We start from the raw sequence: 15,995 nt of genomic DNA, 5'->3' as shown, positions 1-15,995 counted from the left end.
TTGCATCTTTGTTAAAATCATTTGTTACTTGTCTTTTTTTTTTTTTTTTTTTTTTGGTGGAGCATTTGGGGTTTTCTTTGTGGTAATGTGACTTCATCTTTTCCAGCTTGAATGTATTTCTATTTTTTTTTTTTTTTTGCCTGATACCCATGACCATGATTTGTACAACTACATTAAATAGAAGTGGTGGAAATGGATATTCTTTTGTTGCCAGTCCTGGGGCTTGGACTCAGGGCCTGAGCACTGTCCCTGGCTTCTTTTTTGCTCAAGGCTATCACTCTACCACTTGAGCCACAGCACCACTTCTGGCCTTTTTGTATATATGTAGTGCTGAGGAATTGAACCCAGGACTTCATGTATATGAGGCAAGCACTCTTGCCACACTAGGCCATATTCTCAGCTCGGAAATGGATATTCTTGACTTGTTCCAGGTTATAGAAAACTTTTATGTTTCTCCTATGTTGTTGGCTTATTTCACATGGTCTTTATGTATTAAGGTACATTTCTTTCATACATAATATGTTCAGGGTTGTCATCATGAAGACATGTTAAATTTCATCAAATGCTTTTTTTATATCTGTTGAAATGACCTTTTATTTTTATTTCTTTGTATTGATGTGGTATATGCATCATGAGTTGCATGTGTTAGAACATTCTGTATACATGAAATGAATCCCACCTAATCTTGTTGACAAATCTGTTTTTAGACAGATAGTCCAGACTGGCTTGAATTTATAATTCTCATGTCTCTTCCCTTCAAGTACAGGGATAAAAGCTGTGTGCTACCATGTTGTACAAGATGAAATAAATGATCTTAGACATTGAGTAATCTGTTTATTGTTTTGTTAGTATTGGGGTTTGAGGTTAAGAGTTAATGCCTTGTGCTTGCTAGGTGAATGCACTGCCATTTGAACCACGCCTTGATCTCTTCAGACTGATTATTTTTCAGTGAGGGTTGTGTGTTTTTGTTTTTTGGCCTTTAGTGAGCCTCCTGATTAGCTGGGATTATCGAGTTGATAGGCATATGATGTCACCACACTAGAGCCATTTCCCTCTCTCTTCCTTTGTTTTGTTTTTTTCATTTGTTTATGATCTGACCTTTATTATTTCTTTGCTTTTACTGATTTGGGTCTGGTTTGTTAAGTTCATAGTTTCTTGAGCTACAATGATAGTTTTTTCTTTTTTTGTTTTTTAATTTGATGTAGGTATTGTAATTAAATTTTATCTAAATGTAGAATTTAAATAGCAATTTAATTAATTTAAATAACCTTATTGTATTTCTTTCTTGATTTATTGGTTGTTGAGAGAACAAGTTGTTTACTTTTTATGTATTTGTATACATTGTAAGTTTTTCTTATTAGTTTCTAGTTTTATTACATTGTGCTCAGAAAAGATACTGAAGATTTCAGTTTAAAACAAACTGTTGAGCCTGATTTTGTAGCCTGTCATATGCTGAGTGAGAAGAATGTATATTCATTAGTGGCTGGCTGGAATATTCTATAGGTATCTGTTAGGTCCTTGTAATCAGTTGGGCTTGATCTCTCCTATTTGTCAACTTTCATTGCTGAAATTATGGATTATGGCATTAGTATCTCCTGCTGTTACTATTGGAGCTTGTTATTCTCTTATCTCTTTTAATATTTTCTTTGCACATTTGGGTGTACTAATAATTGGGTTATTTCCTCTGGCAAAGAGACTCCTTTATCATTCAATGATGTCTTTTTATTACTTCTGATTTGAAGCATGTTTTAGTTGATATAAATATGGCTACCAGTTTTTCTTGGGTTTTATTTACATAGGATATTTTATTTCATTTGTTCACTTTTAGTTTATGTATTCCCTTAGTGGTTTTTTTTTTTTTTTTTTTTTTTTGGCCAGTCCTGGGCCTTGGACTCCGGGCCTGAGCACTGTCCCTGGCTTCTTCCCGCTCAAGGCTAGCACTCCGCCACTTGAGCCACAGCGCCGCTTCTGGCCGTTTTCTGTATATGTGGTGCTGGGGACTCGAACCTAGGGCCTCGTGTATCCGAGGCAGGCACTCTTGCCACTAGGCTATATCCCCACCCCACCCCTTAGTGATTTTTTAATCCACTGTCATTTATTTTTAATTGGAAAATTTAATCTATTTATACTTAGGTAAGGATGAGTCTTATTCCAGCCATTATGTAACTTGTTTTCTAGTTTTTGTCTCCCCCAACTCTTCTCTTACAGTCTTCCTTTGTGATTATTCTGCTGTATTTTAATTCTTTTCCCATTATTTTTATGTATTATAATTTTGCCTTTGCTTTGGGGTTACCATTAGACTTCCAAAGACCTCTTTTGATTTTAACAAGCTACTTTCAGATGCTAGCAACTTTACATGATCATAAAGATAAGAAAAGAGGGCTGGGGATAAGCTCAGTGGAAGAGCATTGTCTAGCATGCATAAAGCCTGGTTTTAGTCCCTAGCAGTGCACAAAACTAAAGAAAGGTACTAATAAGAAAACTTTCCATTTGCACTCCATACTTTCCTACAGTTTGAAATTTTAAATCCTATTTTACATCTTGTCTATGTTGTCTATATCTTAATGTGTTTTATTATTTTGTGTATTTTTATTTGTTTCATTTTAACAGTCCTGAAGTTTTTAATTGGGGGCCTTCAATTTTCTAAGGAAGCATTCTTTTCTCTGAAACTTGCCTCAAGCCTTGGGTTTTACTCATTGATTTTTAGATGAGGCGTCTTACTTCCTGCCCCTAAGTATGATCCTAATGTGTGTTTTAACCAGTTAGGTCTCTTCTCCAGCCCTTTTGCCTGGCTTCTCCTTGTCACACTGGGATCCTAACATTCTCAGCCTCCTGAGAAGTTAGAATTACAGGTGTGAGGTAGTGGTATAGCTTATTTAGTTTAGTTTAGTTTTTTTTTTTTTTGGAGACAAAGTCTTGCAATGTACTCCAGGTTAGCTTCAAACTCAAGATCCTCCTACCTGGTTGTTGATATTACAGGTGTGAACAAATCATGCCCAACTTCAGTTATTTTAATTGCTTTGGTTTTTTATATTTACACTGCAGTTTGGAATGTTTTTGTTATCATACTTACCATATTTAGAGCATTCTGAATTTGCATTATTTTTATTTAGAGCTTTTAAGCTTCTGATAGTTTCTTTTTACTTCTAATGTGTCTTTCCTTTTAAATAACATCCATTAGTGGGCTGGGAATGTGGCTTAGTGGTAGAGTGCTTGCCTTGCATCCATGAAGCCCTGGCTTCAATTCCCCAGTGCCACATAAACAGAAAAAGCCAGAAGTGGCACTGTGCCTCAAGAGGCAGAGTGCTAGCCTTGAGCAAAAAGAAGGCAGGGACAGTGCTCAGGCCCTGGGTCCCAAGCCCCAGGACTGGCAGAAAAATAAATAAAATATACATATGCATTTATTTTAGGTTAGAACTGGAAGAGATATAGTTTGTCAATGTTTATCTGGGAATGTGTTCCATTTCTAAAAGGTAGATTTGTTGAGTACATTAATTTTGGTTGGCAGTCTCTCTCTCTCTCTCTCTCTCTCTCTCTCTCTCTCTCTGGCACTTTTATCCTGCAATGTGGTGAAAATTACATCTGAGAAATCTGTTATCAGGTGAATTGAAATATCCTTTATGTATTTTTTTCTTTTCTCTGGCTTCTCTGAGAATCTTTTTATTTTTAATCACTGAGAGCTTTAGTATGTCTTGATTTGGTTTAGTTAAATCTAATGGTGACCTTTGATCTTCCTGTATCTGTTTATTTGGATCTTTCAGTTTAGAAATTTTCTGGTATTATATCTTTGATAAGCTTTTAATTTTTTTTTGAATTCTTAAGTCTCTCTTGAACTCTAGCGTGAATATTTGTTCTTATACACTGTCTTAAAGTTTCTGTAGGCTGTCTTCTCGAAAAAGAATTATCTTCTGTTTGATCTCTTCTGCTAGCTTCAATTTTTCTTATTGTGTTTTTTAGTTCAAAGGTTTGCTTGAGTTTTCAAGATTGCTTCCATTTCTGTTAATTTTCCTGATGAGAGTATTGAATCTTACTTCTGTGTTTTTTTCTTGAAGCTTGAGTTTCCTCACAGCGATTTTAAGTCTCAGAGTTCTCCTGCTTTGGAGAACTATGTGGTTGGTTTGTTATATTTTATTTTACCATTATGTGTGCTCATAGTTTAATGAAAGCTCTTGAAGCTTAGTGTACAATGTCATCTGTTTTAGGTATTTTTTTACAGACAGATTCTTTTTTCTTTTCCTGTAGTCCCTTCACTCTTTAGCACTAGATGGCAGCCTATAACCACGTTGTGAGTCTGCTGATTTTTTGGTATTGTAGATTGATCCAAGCCCATTTGTCCCCAATTCCCAGCTACTATTTTTATAATGAACGGGTACAGTACCTAAAAAGGGTATTCCATTCCCCTCAGCTTTCTTTCTGGGGCCACAGGAGGCCTAGAAACCTGTATTGAACGTATGTCCTCTGAAAATTACTGTGTTGTTTAGCTGGGCAGGTTGTAAATCAGATGAATAAGAAGCTGCAGACAGGTTTTACAGAACCCGAAGTGCTACAGATCTTCTGTGATACTTGTGAAGCAGTTGCAAGGTTGCACCAGTGTAAGACTCCAATAATTCACCGGGATCTCAAGGTAAGTATAGGACTAATAAACTGAATTGAGTATCATCTTCTGGACTTTAGATTTAAAATGTTTTTGGACTATTTGTGTGTGTGTGTGTGTGTGTGCACGCGCGCACATGCGTGTGAATATGTATTTATTTTAGGGATCCAACTCAGGGTCCTGTGTGTGCATGGTAAGCAAGCAAATGCTTAACTCCTGGTATTATAAATCCTTAACCCAGATTTAGGTTTGTTTACTTTCACGAAGGTTGGATTTTCTACCACCTTCTACATTTCTTGATTAGACTCCAGTCTATTGTGCTTTACTTGCCAAAGAATTTTTTTTTTTTTTCTTGGCCAGTCCTGGGCCTTGGACTCAGGGCCTGAGCACCTTCCCTGGCTTCGCTCAAGGCTAGCACTCTGCCACCTGAGCCACAGCGCCCCTTCTGGCCGTTTTCCATATATGTGGTGCTGGGGAATCGAACTGAGAGCTTCATGTGTAGGAGGCAAGCACTCTTGCCACTAGGCCATATTCCCAGCCCCCCAAAGAATTTTTAATGTGACTCTACAGGCATCTTTTTTTTGTCCCTATTCTATGTATCTTTCACATAGTAGGCTTCTTGAAGAGGTCTAATTTGAGCAAAAATATGAATGTCACTGACACACATTTTGCTCAAGGCTAGCACTCTGCCACTTGAGCCACAGCACCACTTCTGTATATGTGGTGCTGGGGAATTGAACCCAGGACCTCATGTATACGAGGCAAGCACTCTTGCCACTAGGCCATATCCCTAGCCCCTGGAAGAGACTTTTAATGGGTCTTTTCATGTTTACTTATAATTTTCTATAATGTAATTATGGTTATCTTTTGGGTCACCTCATCTTAGCTTCTTGTTTTGGTGCCAGTACTGGAGTTTGAACTCAGCACCTGGGCATTGTCCCTTAGCTTTTGAGCTAAAGGCTGGTGCTCTACCACTTGAGCCACATTCCCCCAGCTTTTTGACTGTTAATTGGAGTTTTTAGTTTCAGATCCTTTCCTGCCAGACGTAGCTTTGAGATGTGATCCTCAAATTTCAGCTTCCTGAGTAGTTAGGATTACAGGTGTGAGCCCACCGGCACTGGCTTCTTCTTATTTTCTTGTGGGATTTTTACCTTTTGTATTTTACATCTACTTGTTACATTGAAAAGTGCTCCCAGAGGAATTGAAAATTCCTGGTATCATATTGCTAGAGAAATTGTTTAGCCATAAGTGACTTCTCTAGTGTTCATAATCACTGAGATTACAAAATTCATGCTTCCTGGCTCAGTGATAGAGTATTGCATGCTTGTGACACTGAAAGGTTTTATGCCGAGATATCCCCTTGCTCACTTTTTCCCCACCTTCAGTCTGTCAAATTCACTTTTTCAGTGAGTCTGAGCCTGTGCTATATCTTTTAAAATCTAAAGCCTGGCACTTACCTGTTATCTGTTTTTAAAGTACCATTTTCTAAGATGTTGTCTAATTGACTATATGTTATGCCTCTTACATGTATGTATCCTCTCTCAGCCAAATGTAAGCTTCATGAAGACAGGAACAAATGTCAATAATTTTTTAATTTTATAAAGTAAATGTAAAAATAAGTGATTTTAATGATTCATTGATTTTTTTTTTTCTGGTGCATGTATTTAGAACAATGCATTTCCAATCTCTCAGATCAGTGCCTGGTATATAGCAGAGACTCACTAATGAATAAGTAAATCCCTATTTTGGCTGATTCTACACATGTGTAAATTTGTGCAAATATGTTTGTTTTAATTATATTTCTTATACATATACATATATATATATATTTTGGCCAGTCCTGGGCCTTGGACTCAGGGCCTGAGCACTGTCCCTGGCTTCTTCCCGCTCAAGGCTAGCACCCTGCCACCCGAGCCACAGCGCCCCTTCTGGCCGTTTTCCATATATGTGGTGCTGGGGAATCGAACCGAGAGCTTCATGTGTAGGAGGCAAAGCACTCTTGCCACTAGGCCATATTCCCAGTTTATACGTATATTTTGATCAAATCTTTTAAGAAATAAAATGCTGAAGGAAAGATTTAAGTATAATAGGTAGCAGGTAAGTTATAAAGAAACATTAATGTATTTTGACAGTGGAAAGACATATAATACACACACACAAGACTCAAAACCAAAAGATATCGTGACAAAATTAATAATAATGGCTTTTTTGGGTGCCTGCCATATTCCAAACACTGTTCCAATCACTTTGCATATATTTAATTCACCCAGTTTTAACAACAATCTCAAGTAGAAGTTCCAATTTTTCTCTGTTTTCTGCATAAATATATGAGTAGCTAGACAAATTATCCAAGGCTATTCATACTAATAAGTAGCACCCACATTTTAGTATTCTGGAAACTGTGCACATAATTTATCTGTTTTAGTTGCTGCAATAACTCTGATCTCCACACTAAGGTGTACATTGCTATTCAGTGTAGTAATTCAGTAAAAATAGCACTATAGGAAAAACATCTGTAATCAGAAATTTATATTTGGAATGTCTCTTCTGAAATGTTTTGTGTACTGATATGATGCTACAAGTAGAAAACTGTGCCTGACAGAGTGAAAATGCAGCAGCGGAAAATATTGTATAAGATTAGTCAGATTATATGCATAAAATATATACAAGCATAGTCCTATCCTTAAGATAAAAAAGAACCCTGGGTTAAGCGACATGCATGGAACCAGACATTTTGTATAAGGGCTTCTTAACCTGTAGAAGTCAATCTGAGGCATAATGTAAGTTTTTCATTATTCTTTGTCTGCAGATAGGATAAAACATCAGAAATGGAGAAAAATTGAGATTCAGTGAAAGAGAGATATTTGATTTTACTACTAGTTCTTCTATTTTATGCTGGCATTTTTTTTCAGAAATTTTAGGGTTATTTACTGTATATACATATTTTCTTGGAACCAAAGAATTATCCTCCTGCCTTATCTCTTGAGTGCTGGGATTACAGGTGTACACCACTCTCCCTAGCTGTAAAACATGTTTTTGATGTAGTTAATTTGTCCTTACAATTTGAGGTATTATATGTTTATGTATACACATAAGTGCATGTGTATATATGTGTGGGGTAAAGAGAATGTAAATGAGTTGCAAAAGATAACTTTTACTTTGATAATACTGATTATTGATATTCTTTTCTTAAGGTAGAAAATATTTTGTTAAATGATCGTGGAAATTATGTACTTTGTGACTTTGGTAGTGCCACTAATAAATTTCTCAATCCTCAAAAAGATGGAGTTAATATAGTAGAAGAAGAAATTAAAAAGTAAGTATTTGTTTTTTTGTATTTTGTCTCATGGGAATTTTAGCTAACTTGAGTCTGACCAGTTTGTTATTACAGATTTTACATTGTTCTATTTGTAGTTATCTCCAATGTAGTTAGTGGGTTTGACGTGGATGCAAATTTTTGTTTACATTGTAAACAGATTTATCAAGAATCTTTTGAAATAAGCTTTAATGGCTCACTAAAGAGAATTTTGAGCAATTTGTACTTGTTAAGAAAAAATTACTTGTTAGCATGTAAGTTTTAATGTTAAGGAACTGCCTTTTGTGTGCATTGAAAACTATATGGAAAGTGTTAGGACTGTATTAAAGTGCAGGCACATTTGGCCTATGACTCTAATCCCAATGTTTTGGGAATTTGAAGTTCTAGGTCAGTCTGGGTAAATGTTAGGGAGACCCTCTCTACAAATAAGCCAGAATAATAGTACATGCCTGTCATCCACAGGAGACTGAGATAGTTGTTTTGTAGTCTGAGGCCAGCAACCCACAAAAACCATCGGACCTTATCCCAAAAACGAAGTAAAGCAAAAAGGGATGGAAATGTGGTTTTAGTGATAGAGATCAAAGTTCAAACATTTGGTACTGCTGAAAAGCAAAACAAAACAAAACTATTAAGTCACTGTTACTTTATAATGGTATGTTAGAAAACATGAAATATGTCATACATACTTGATATTTTCTTAATCTCATGCTTTCTGTGGCTTGTCTTAGATTACTTTAATAAAATGACACAAAAGTTCTCACTAGTTCAAGACTCTATAAGAGCTGTCATTTGGAAGCATTTTGAAATAGTTCAAGTGGATCTGATTATTTGTATAAGATACAACTATCAGAACTACATTTTTCTACTCAGAAACAGCCTAGAAAGTTTGTATTAGAGTCTATAAAAGCAAAAACCTTATTAAGCATATTAATGTACTTAAGAACAAAAGAATAATAAAAACTTGAACTGACTTTTGGAAATATTATTTGTATCTATATAATCTTAAAACAGTTTGGATCAAAACTTAGTAGCTATTGTTGAAATCTACTCAATGATTCTAATGTAAACATAAGATCCTGGTGAATTTTTCTGATTGAAATATGAATGAAAGCTCATTAGTTATTGTGCTTTTGTTTAGTTTGCTTTGTAGCTCAATGGAGGAGCTAATGTGCTAGTTCATTCAATTAGCAACTATTATTCAGGACCAACTCCGTTTTTTGTTTTAGTGAATAAAACTCCTGCCATTGTATGCACTTTATATTCTAATATCTTAGATAGTTTTTCTGCAGTAAGCATCATCATCCAGACATTTCACCAACCAAGGTTTTTGGGGAAAAGCAAGTTGAGTTCTAAGATATATCTTTTAAAATAATATGTATATAGTCTGATATCTTAGATCATTACTTGGCAGTAAACAGTATCAGTCAGACATTTCACCAATCAAAGCTTTTTGGGAAAAGAAAGGTGACAAAATATTGAGCTTTAAAAAGTGTATAAACACTCAAAATGAACCTTGCTATGATATAGAGAGTCCATTTACATTCTGATAATTTCTGCTATGATATTTGAGTGCTACTTCATTAAAATGTTCTCTTAATGGAGTTGGGGCTTTTATATTAGCAAATATTTATTTATAGTATGCTTTGATTCCATGTAGTTTATGTTGGCAGTCAATATTAGAAGAATACCTAGTGTGTGTATTATAATTATGATAACTAGGTTACTTTTAGAATAACAGTTATAAAAATCTGAAAGGGTACTTACTGCTGTGTATATATAAATGTAGTAACATCTATAAAAACATTCTTTTTTTTTTTTTGGCCAGTCCTGGGCCTTGGACTCAGGGCCTGAGCACTATCCCTGGCTTCTTCCCGCTCAAGGCTAGCACTCTGCCACTTGAGCCACAGCGCCGCTTCTGGCCGTTTTCTGTATATGTGGTGCTGGGGAATCGAACCTAGGGCCTCGTGTATCCGAGGCAGGCACTCTTGCCACTAGGCTATATCCCCAGCCCTATAAAAACATTCTTTAATAAACATAAGTTAAGGTTTTTGAGAAGGTAGAGTTTTACTTTTAATGGACTAAAATATTTTGTAAGGAGGCATTCAAGTTGTATTATTTCATATAAGGAAATCAAGGAACTTTATTTCTAATGTAATGTTTTTAATAAAGGAAATTTAGCTTTTATATCATGAGAGATGCTATTATACTTGTTAAATAAAAGTATATATAGGTGCTTTGCATTGTTTAACCCTTGATAGATTTTTAATGAACCTTTAGAAATAACATTTGTTTCTATGTAGTGTTCTGGAACCTGGGGGGGGGGGGGTTATAGCATTTTGTAGCAAAGAGTATATTAACTATCTTTCATCATTTTAATATCTGTACTTCATTCACTTGTTTATTGCTAGGTATACAACTCTGTCATACAGAGCACCTGAAATGATTAATCTTTATGGAGGGAAACCCATCACCACCAAGGCTGATATCTGGGTAAGGCCAAGAAAAGCTGATAATTGTTAACCAAATTTCAAAAAATGTGAATTTATTTGGCTGTTTTATCTCGCTTTCCAAAAGGTATTTATTTCCTTATAAGTAGAAGAGAATGATAGGAGAGCTGTTTATTCAGGATAAGAAAAGAAGTAGGATACCCTATCTTCTCAATCCTGACATGAAAAGCTTATCAAAGAAGCAAAGCACATCCATATAGTACTATAACTGATTACTGAAGGAGATTTCAGGATTTAGATTATAGATAAATGTTGAAATTATTTATTTGATTGAGTGGAATCATGGTCGATCACAGTACAGAAAAGTTGAATATAACTTTTAAGTACAGGCCAACTTTGTATAGTGTTTTAGGATCTTTTTAATAGAAACTGACATGAGTAAACCTTTTTAACTCTAAACGTATAATTGAGTTATATTGAAGTATTTTTAATCATTTAGTGTATATATAACATACAAGTATTATATATATGTAATATATATGCTACATATGCATATGTACAATCTGGATAAATTATCAAGAGATGTTTTTTGTAGTTGAATTTTATGTTACAATCTCAAAATCTCTTTAGAACCTTACTCATAAAAAATGCATTTTTGGATTGTATTTAATAAAGCTAACAGGAAACTATTTCAAGTGAAATCATTTAAATAACTGTTTAAATTTACCGTATTTACCACTAGTGAGCATCTTATTAGTAGAGGAATATAGATCTAAGGTGTACAAAATATACTTGTTTTAAAACTTGTTTTAAATACTTGTGTTCAAATATACTTGTTTTAAAAGCATAGTGTTCAGGGCTGGGGATGTAGCCCAGCTGGTGGAATGTTGACCTAGTAAAGGGCAAGGCCCTGTGCTCAGTCCTAAGCATTATAAAACAAAACCTCAGTGTTTAGAAGGTAGTCAAGCACTTTGATAGTTCCTAGGTTTTTCCTCGTGGCTTTCTTCCTGTTGTGGTTAGAGTGCCAAATAAAATCACAAGAAACACATATTCTTGCAAAATAATTAAAAATTGATACCATATCATTTGTTTACATAATATACACATTTTCAACAGTGTGTTTTGTAGTAGTTGAATTTTAAGCCATATACATGAGTAAAGCAAATTGCAAATGAATTTGATTTAGTTAATTTGAAACTGCACCAGCTTGTATAATTCAAATTTAATTTTCTTTTCTTAGCATTAACATTCAACTCACTTGATTGAGGGTTATGTTCAATGTAGACAGTAAATTGAGTTGAATCTTAATTTATGAAAGGAAAATATTAGTAGAGGTATTTGGGGAAGTCCTTTATAGCTTAATTTTGGGATAGCTGTTCAGTGCATATTGTCTGAGAAAAACATTTCATCAACACATAAACAGGTATCATAGTTGACTACAGTTGTGAAACAATCAAGGGTTGATTTAGAAGAATCTGTTCTTGAAGCACACAATTATTATCTAGTATAGTGTCAAAAACTATAACTCGGGCGGGGGGGGGATTTGGGGAAGAGGGAAGGTGTGAGAAAAATGAAGGGAAGGTAACAAGTTGGATAAGAAATGTACTCACTACCTAATGTATGATTATTTGATGCCATTTATTTTCCATAGGATTTAGTATACATGCAAAAAGATAGAAAGGTAATCAGAAAACACTTATATTTACATGCTTAAAAGGTAGAATTTTAAGTTATGATTACTCATTTTTATGCTTACTTTGTTAAGTTTACTTGACTTTTTTTGTGGGAGGTGCTGGAGATCAAACTAGGGCTTTTCAGGTTTCTAGGCAAACTACCTCTGAACTTAATCCTCAGACATTAGATTCATATGGCATTGATAGATTTAACATCAAAACCATCATGACACTCTAATATGAAAATGAATTATTAAAGATATGAGGGCTGGGGATATAGCCTAGTGGCAAGAGTGCCTGCCTCGGATACACGAGGCCCTAGGTTCGAGTCCCCAGCACCACATATACAGAAAACGGCCAGAAGTGGCGCTGTGGCTCAAGTGGCAGAGTGCTAGCCTTGAGCGGGAAGAAGCCAGGGACAGTGCTCAGGCCTTGAGTCCAAGGCCCAGGACTGGCCAAAAAAAAAAAGATATGATTGACAAGAGAAAACTAGCTGAAGTATAGATTTCATTTGCCTTGACTTTCATATGGACATTCGGAAAAAGATATATGTATATATATATATATGTTTACAGACACACATATATGCACCCCCACATACATACATACATATATATATATATATCCTTATGCACACATATCCTTTCTTTTTTTTGGTATATATTAGTTTATGCCAGTGCTGGGGCTTGAACTCAGGGTCTGGATGCTGTCTTTGAGATGTTTTGCTCAACACTACACTTAAGTCAAAGCTCCACTTGCTTTTTTTTTTTTTTTTTCTTTTCTTGGTGATTAATTGGAGATCAGAGTATTGCAGACATTTCTACCTCAGATTCCTGAGGCTTGAATGAGATAAAGAGATGAGCCAAACTAGCCTGTTGTTAGCTATATATAATCTAGAGCAATGTAGCCAACTAGTCATAAATGTGGTAGAAAAGCATGAAAGCATAAAATAAGTATATTAAGTTGTGAAGCAATAATTTGTGAAGTTTAATCCAAGAGTTTTTTTAATATTTAGTTTTTGGTTTGGGGGCCATTTTAATGTTTTGTGGTTAAGTTGATTACTGAGCTTTAATGACCATGCTTCTTTGTTTTACAGGCCCTGGGATGTTTACTGTATAAACTTTGTTTCTTCACTCTTCCTTTTGGTGAGAGTCAGGTTGCCATCTGTGATGGCAGCTTCACCATCCCAGACAATTCTCGGTATTCTCATAACATACATTGTTTGATAAGTAAGTACCTAGGAAAAGTATATGGAAAAAATTATATGACAATTTACTTAGGGTCTGCTATTTATGTTCTTTTATTTTAAAGTAGTCTGGTAATTTTATGCATTATGATTTTGTAAAACTGAAATTATTCTTTTTCCTCTGTCCTTCTTCCCTCTGATTTAGCCCCTGTTGTCATTCTATTTGATTCTGGCACCCTGGGTATTTAATATATGTCTGTCTGAATTAGGGAAGGGAAGGGGAACATTAAAATGGTGAGACAAAGGGTAAAAGGCAAACCAGTGCAACAGAAATACTCACAAAACAAAATGTTGTAAACTAAGGGGGCGGGGGAGTTGGGGAAGAGGGAAGATGGGAGAAAAATGAGGGAAGGTAACAAGTTGGACAAGAAATGTACTCACTACCTAATATATGTAACTTTAACCCTTCTGTACTTCACCTTGACAATAAAAAATATAATTTTTGAAAAAAATAGGCACATGTGATTTATGTAGGAATGAAAGCAGTCTGATACTGATTAGTACAAGGGTATTTTTTAATTCCTAGGTAAGATTTAGTAACATTCACCAGAGATTATTAAAGCAACTGGAATTTAATTCAGTTTTTTTACTTTTGTAAACAAATACTGAGTCGTTGCCTTTTTAGATGAAAACATTGTAAATCATAGGTTGTGTATTATTTTACCACCATTAAACTATATATACTTGTTAATATATAGATAAATATGAAGCAGCTAAGACAATAATCTCTGAAGAGGTAGTTTGGCAAGGCCCTTTATTGCAAAAGAATATTTATACATTCCAGCCTCCTGTAAGATTTTGGAGGCAAGCACTCTTGCCACTAGCCATATTCCCAGCCCTCCTGTAAGATTTTGATAGATGCTGTAATTTAACATTTCATACATGGGGCTGGGAATATGGCCTAGTGGCAAGAGTGCTTGCCTCATATACATGAAGCCTTGGGTTCAATTCCCTAGCAATACATATGTAGAAAACAGCCAGAAGTGGCGCTGTGGCTCAAGTGGCAGAGTGCTAGCCTTGAACAAAAAGAAGCCAGGAGGAGTGCTCAGGCCTTGAGTCCAAGCCCCAGGACGCCCCCCCCCCAAAAAAAAGTAAAATTTCATGCATGAACAGTGAAAACTTTTGGAAAAAGATGTGTTGAGGAGAGAGAACCATAGAAATTAAACTATATTAGGCAAGTGCTTTACCACTGAGCATTTACTTATCTTCAGCTTGGTTTAATTTTTGAGACAGTTTTGCTATGCAGCTCAACTGTCTTGTATAGGCAGAATTGTATAAATTGAAAATGGCCCACCACAGCTCTGTTTTTCTCAAAGGCCCTGCCACATATGGTGTGCCACATTATAAGATGTAAATTTTTGAAAAGAGCAAACATACTGTTCACCTCTAATGGAACAAACATTATACTTAACTCTACCTTGTCCTGTTTTCAATATTATCCCTAATTGTTTGCCTACTTTGTGGTCCAAAATTGAGGACAATAAAAGCCCCCCTTGTATTGTTCAAAGAAATGACTTGAAGAGTGTAGTAATGGTATACTCTGGATAAAAGAATTTTAACCTTTTATCGTAGCCCTTTTTGCAAAGTATTTTAGCTATAATCCTATTTTGTTGCTAAGTACAGTATTTTAGTAACAAACTAGGATTTTGAATGGGGAGTATCTTGAAATGTCTTGAAGTTTCTGAGTGTTTTCACAGAATACAATATGAGAGACTGGACAGTTTATACACTGATATGCAATATAATTAGTAAATAGTACTAAAATCTTATTTCCCCGTGTTTGTCCATCTGTCCATCCATCTGTATGAGCTTTACCCATAGAATACATCAGATCCTTCCTTTATTTGTCATTATTTCTACAAGGTAACAAACTGTACAAGAAATGTATCCAGTGCCTAATGTATGAAACTGTAACCTTTCTGTACATCAGTTTGATAATAAAAATTTGAAAAAAATTTTTAAAAAATAAAAGTGTTTTATAGTAAAAGCTTAAGAAAATGCTGACTTTTTATTGTAATGATGATGTACAAAGGGGTTACAGTTACATAAGTAAGAAAATGTGTACAATTCTTGCCAAACATTGTTATCCCCTCTCGTTTTTCTTCTTCTATCCCTCTTCCCCAACTCCCCTTGACTAGCATCATTTTATAAGGTCATATGGACATAGCTGTTGAGCTATTGTGATCTTTTTTTAAGACTATCCTAGACATATACTAATTACTACATATGAGGGAAACCAGGCAGCCTATATTTCTCTAAAGGGTCTGGCTTACTTCACTTAATATGATTTTTTTCCATGTCTTTGCATTTCCTTATGAATACGGCTATCCAAAATATACTTGTCTATCATATAATTTTTGTCTTAAAACAATTTGGATTCTCTGAAATCCTATTCTTTACATCTTTCACATGTGGCTTTAGCTATCTTCCACCATTCTGTATTTTTTTATTTTGTGAAACATTTTATTGTCAGCTTCTGTTTGGTTCTACATATTAAGATAAACATAAAGGTGTATTTTTTTAGTCATTTAATGCCATTTATACCTATCATATGGCTATTGAAACTTATGCTTTAAAAAAAGCATTGTAGTCATAAACAGGTATATTGAACTTAAATCCCTTCATATACTTAAAGACTGTAAGAATTTTTTAAATGAACAAGAAAAACATTTGTTAAAATTTTAGGGCTTGTGGTTATCTAAGTTAGACTGTTCGTTGT

General features: G+C 34.9%; 1 protein-coding gene across 3 annotated transcripts in view; it reads left to right on the top strand.

Moving 5' to 3' along the window:
• Nucleotides 1–15,995, top strand: part of Bmp2k (BMP2 inducible kinase) — a 98,806-nt gene that overhangs the window by 37,756 nt on the left and 45,055 nt on the right. For all 3 annotated transcript variants that reach the window (XM_048364628.1, XM_048364629.1, XM_048364627.1), the window contains exons 4-7: nt 4,482–4,624; nt 7,789–7,910; nt 10,319–10,400; nt 13,127–13,259. In XM_048364628.1, coding sequence (XP_048220585.1) covers nt 4,482–4,624; nt 7,789–7,910; nt 10,319–10,400; nt 13,127–13,259 — 480 coding nt within the window. The remainder of the gene's footprint in view (nt 1–4,481; nt 4,625–7,788; nt 7,911–10,318; nt 10,401–13,126; nt 13,260–15,995) is intronic.

This window comes from Perognathus longimembris, chromosome 16 (genome assembly GCF_023159225.1).
Source record: "Perognathus longimembris pacificus isolate PPM17 chromosome 16, ASM2315922v1, whole genome shotgun sequence".
NCBI classification, from domain to species: domain Eukaryota; kingdom Metazoa; phylum Chordata; class Mammalia; order Rodentia; family Heteromyidae; genus Perognathus; species Perognathus longimembris.
The sequence above is the reverse complement of the archived record's forward strand: the minus strand, read 5'-3'. Positions and strand labels throughout refer to the sequence as shown.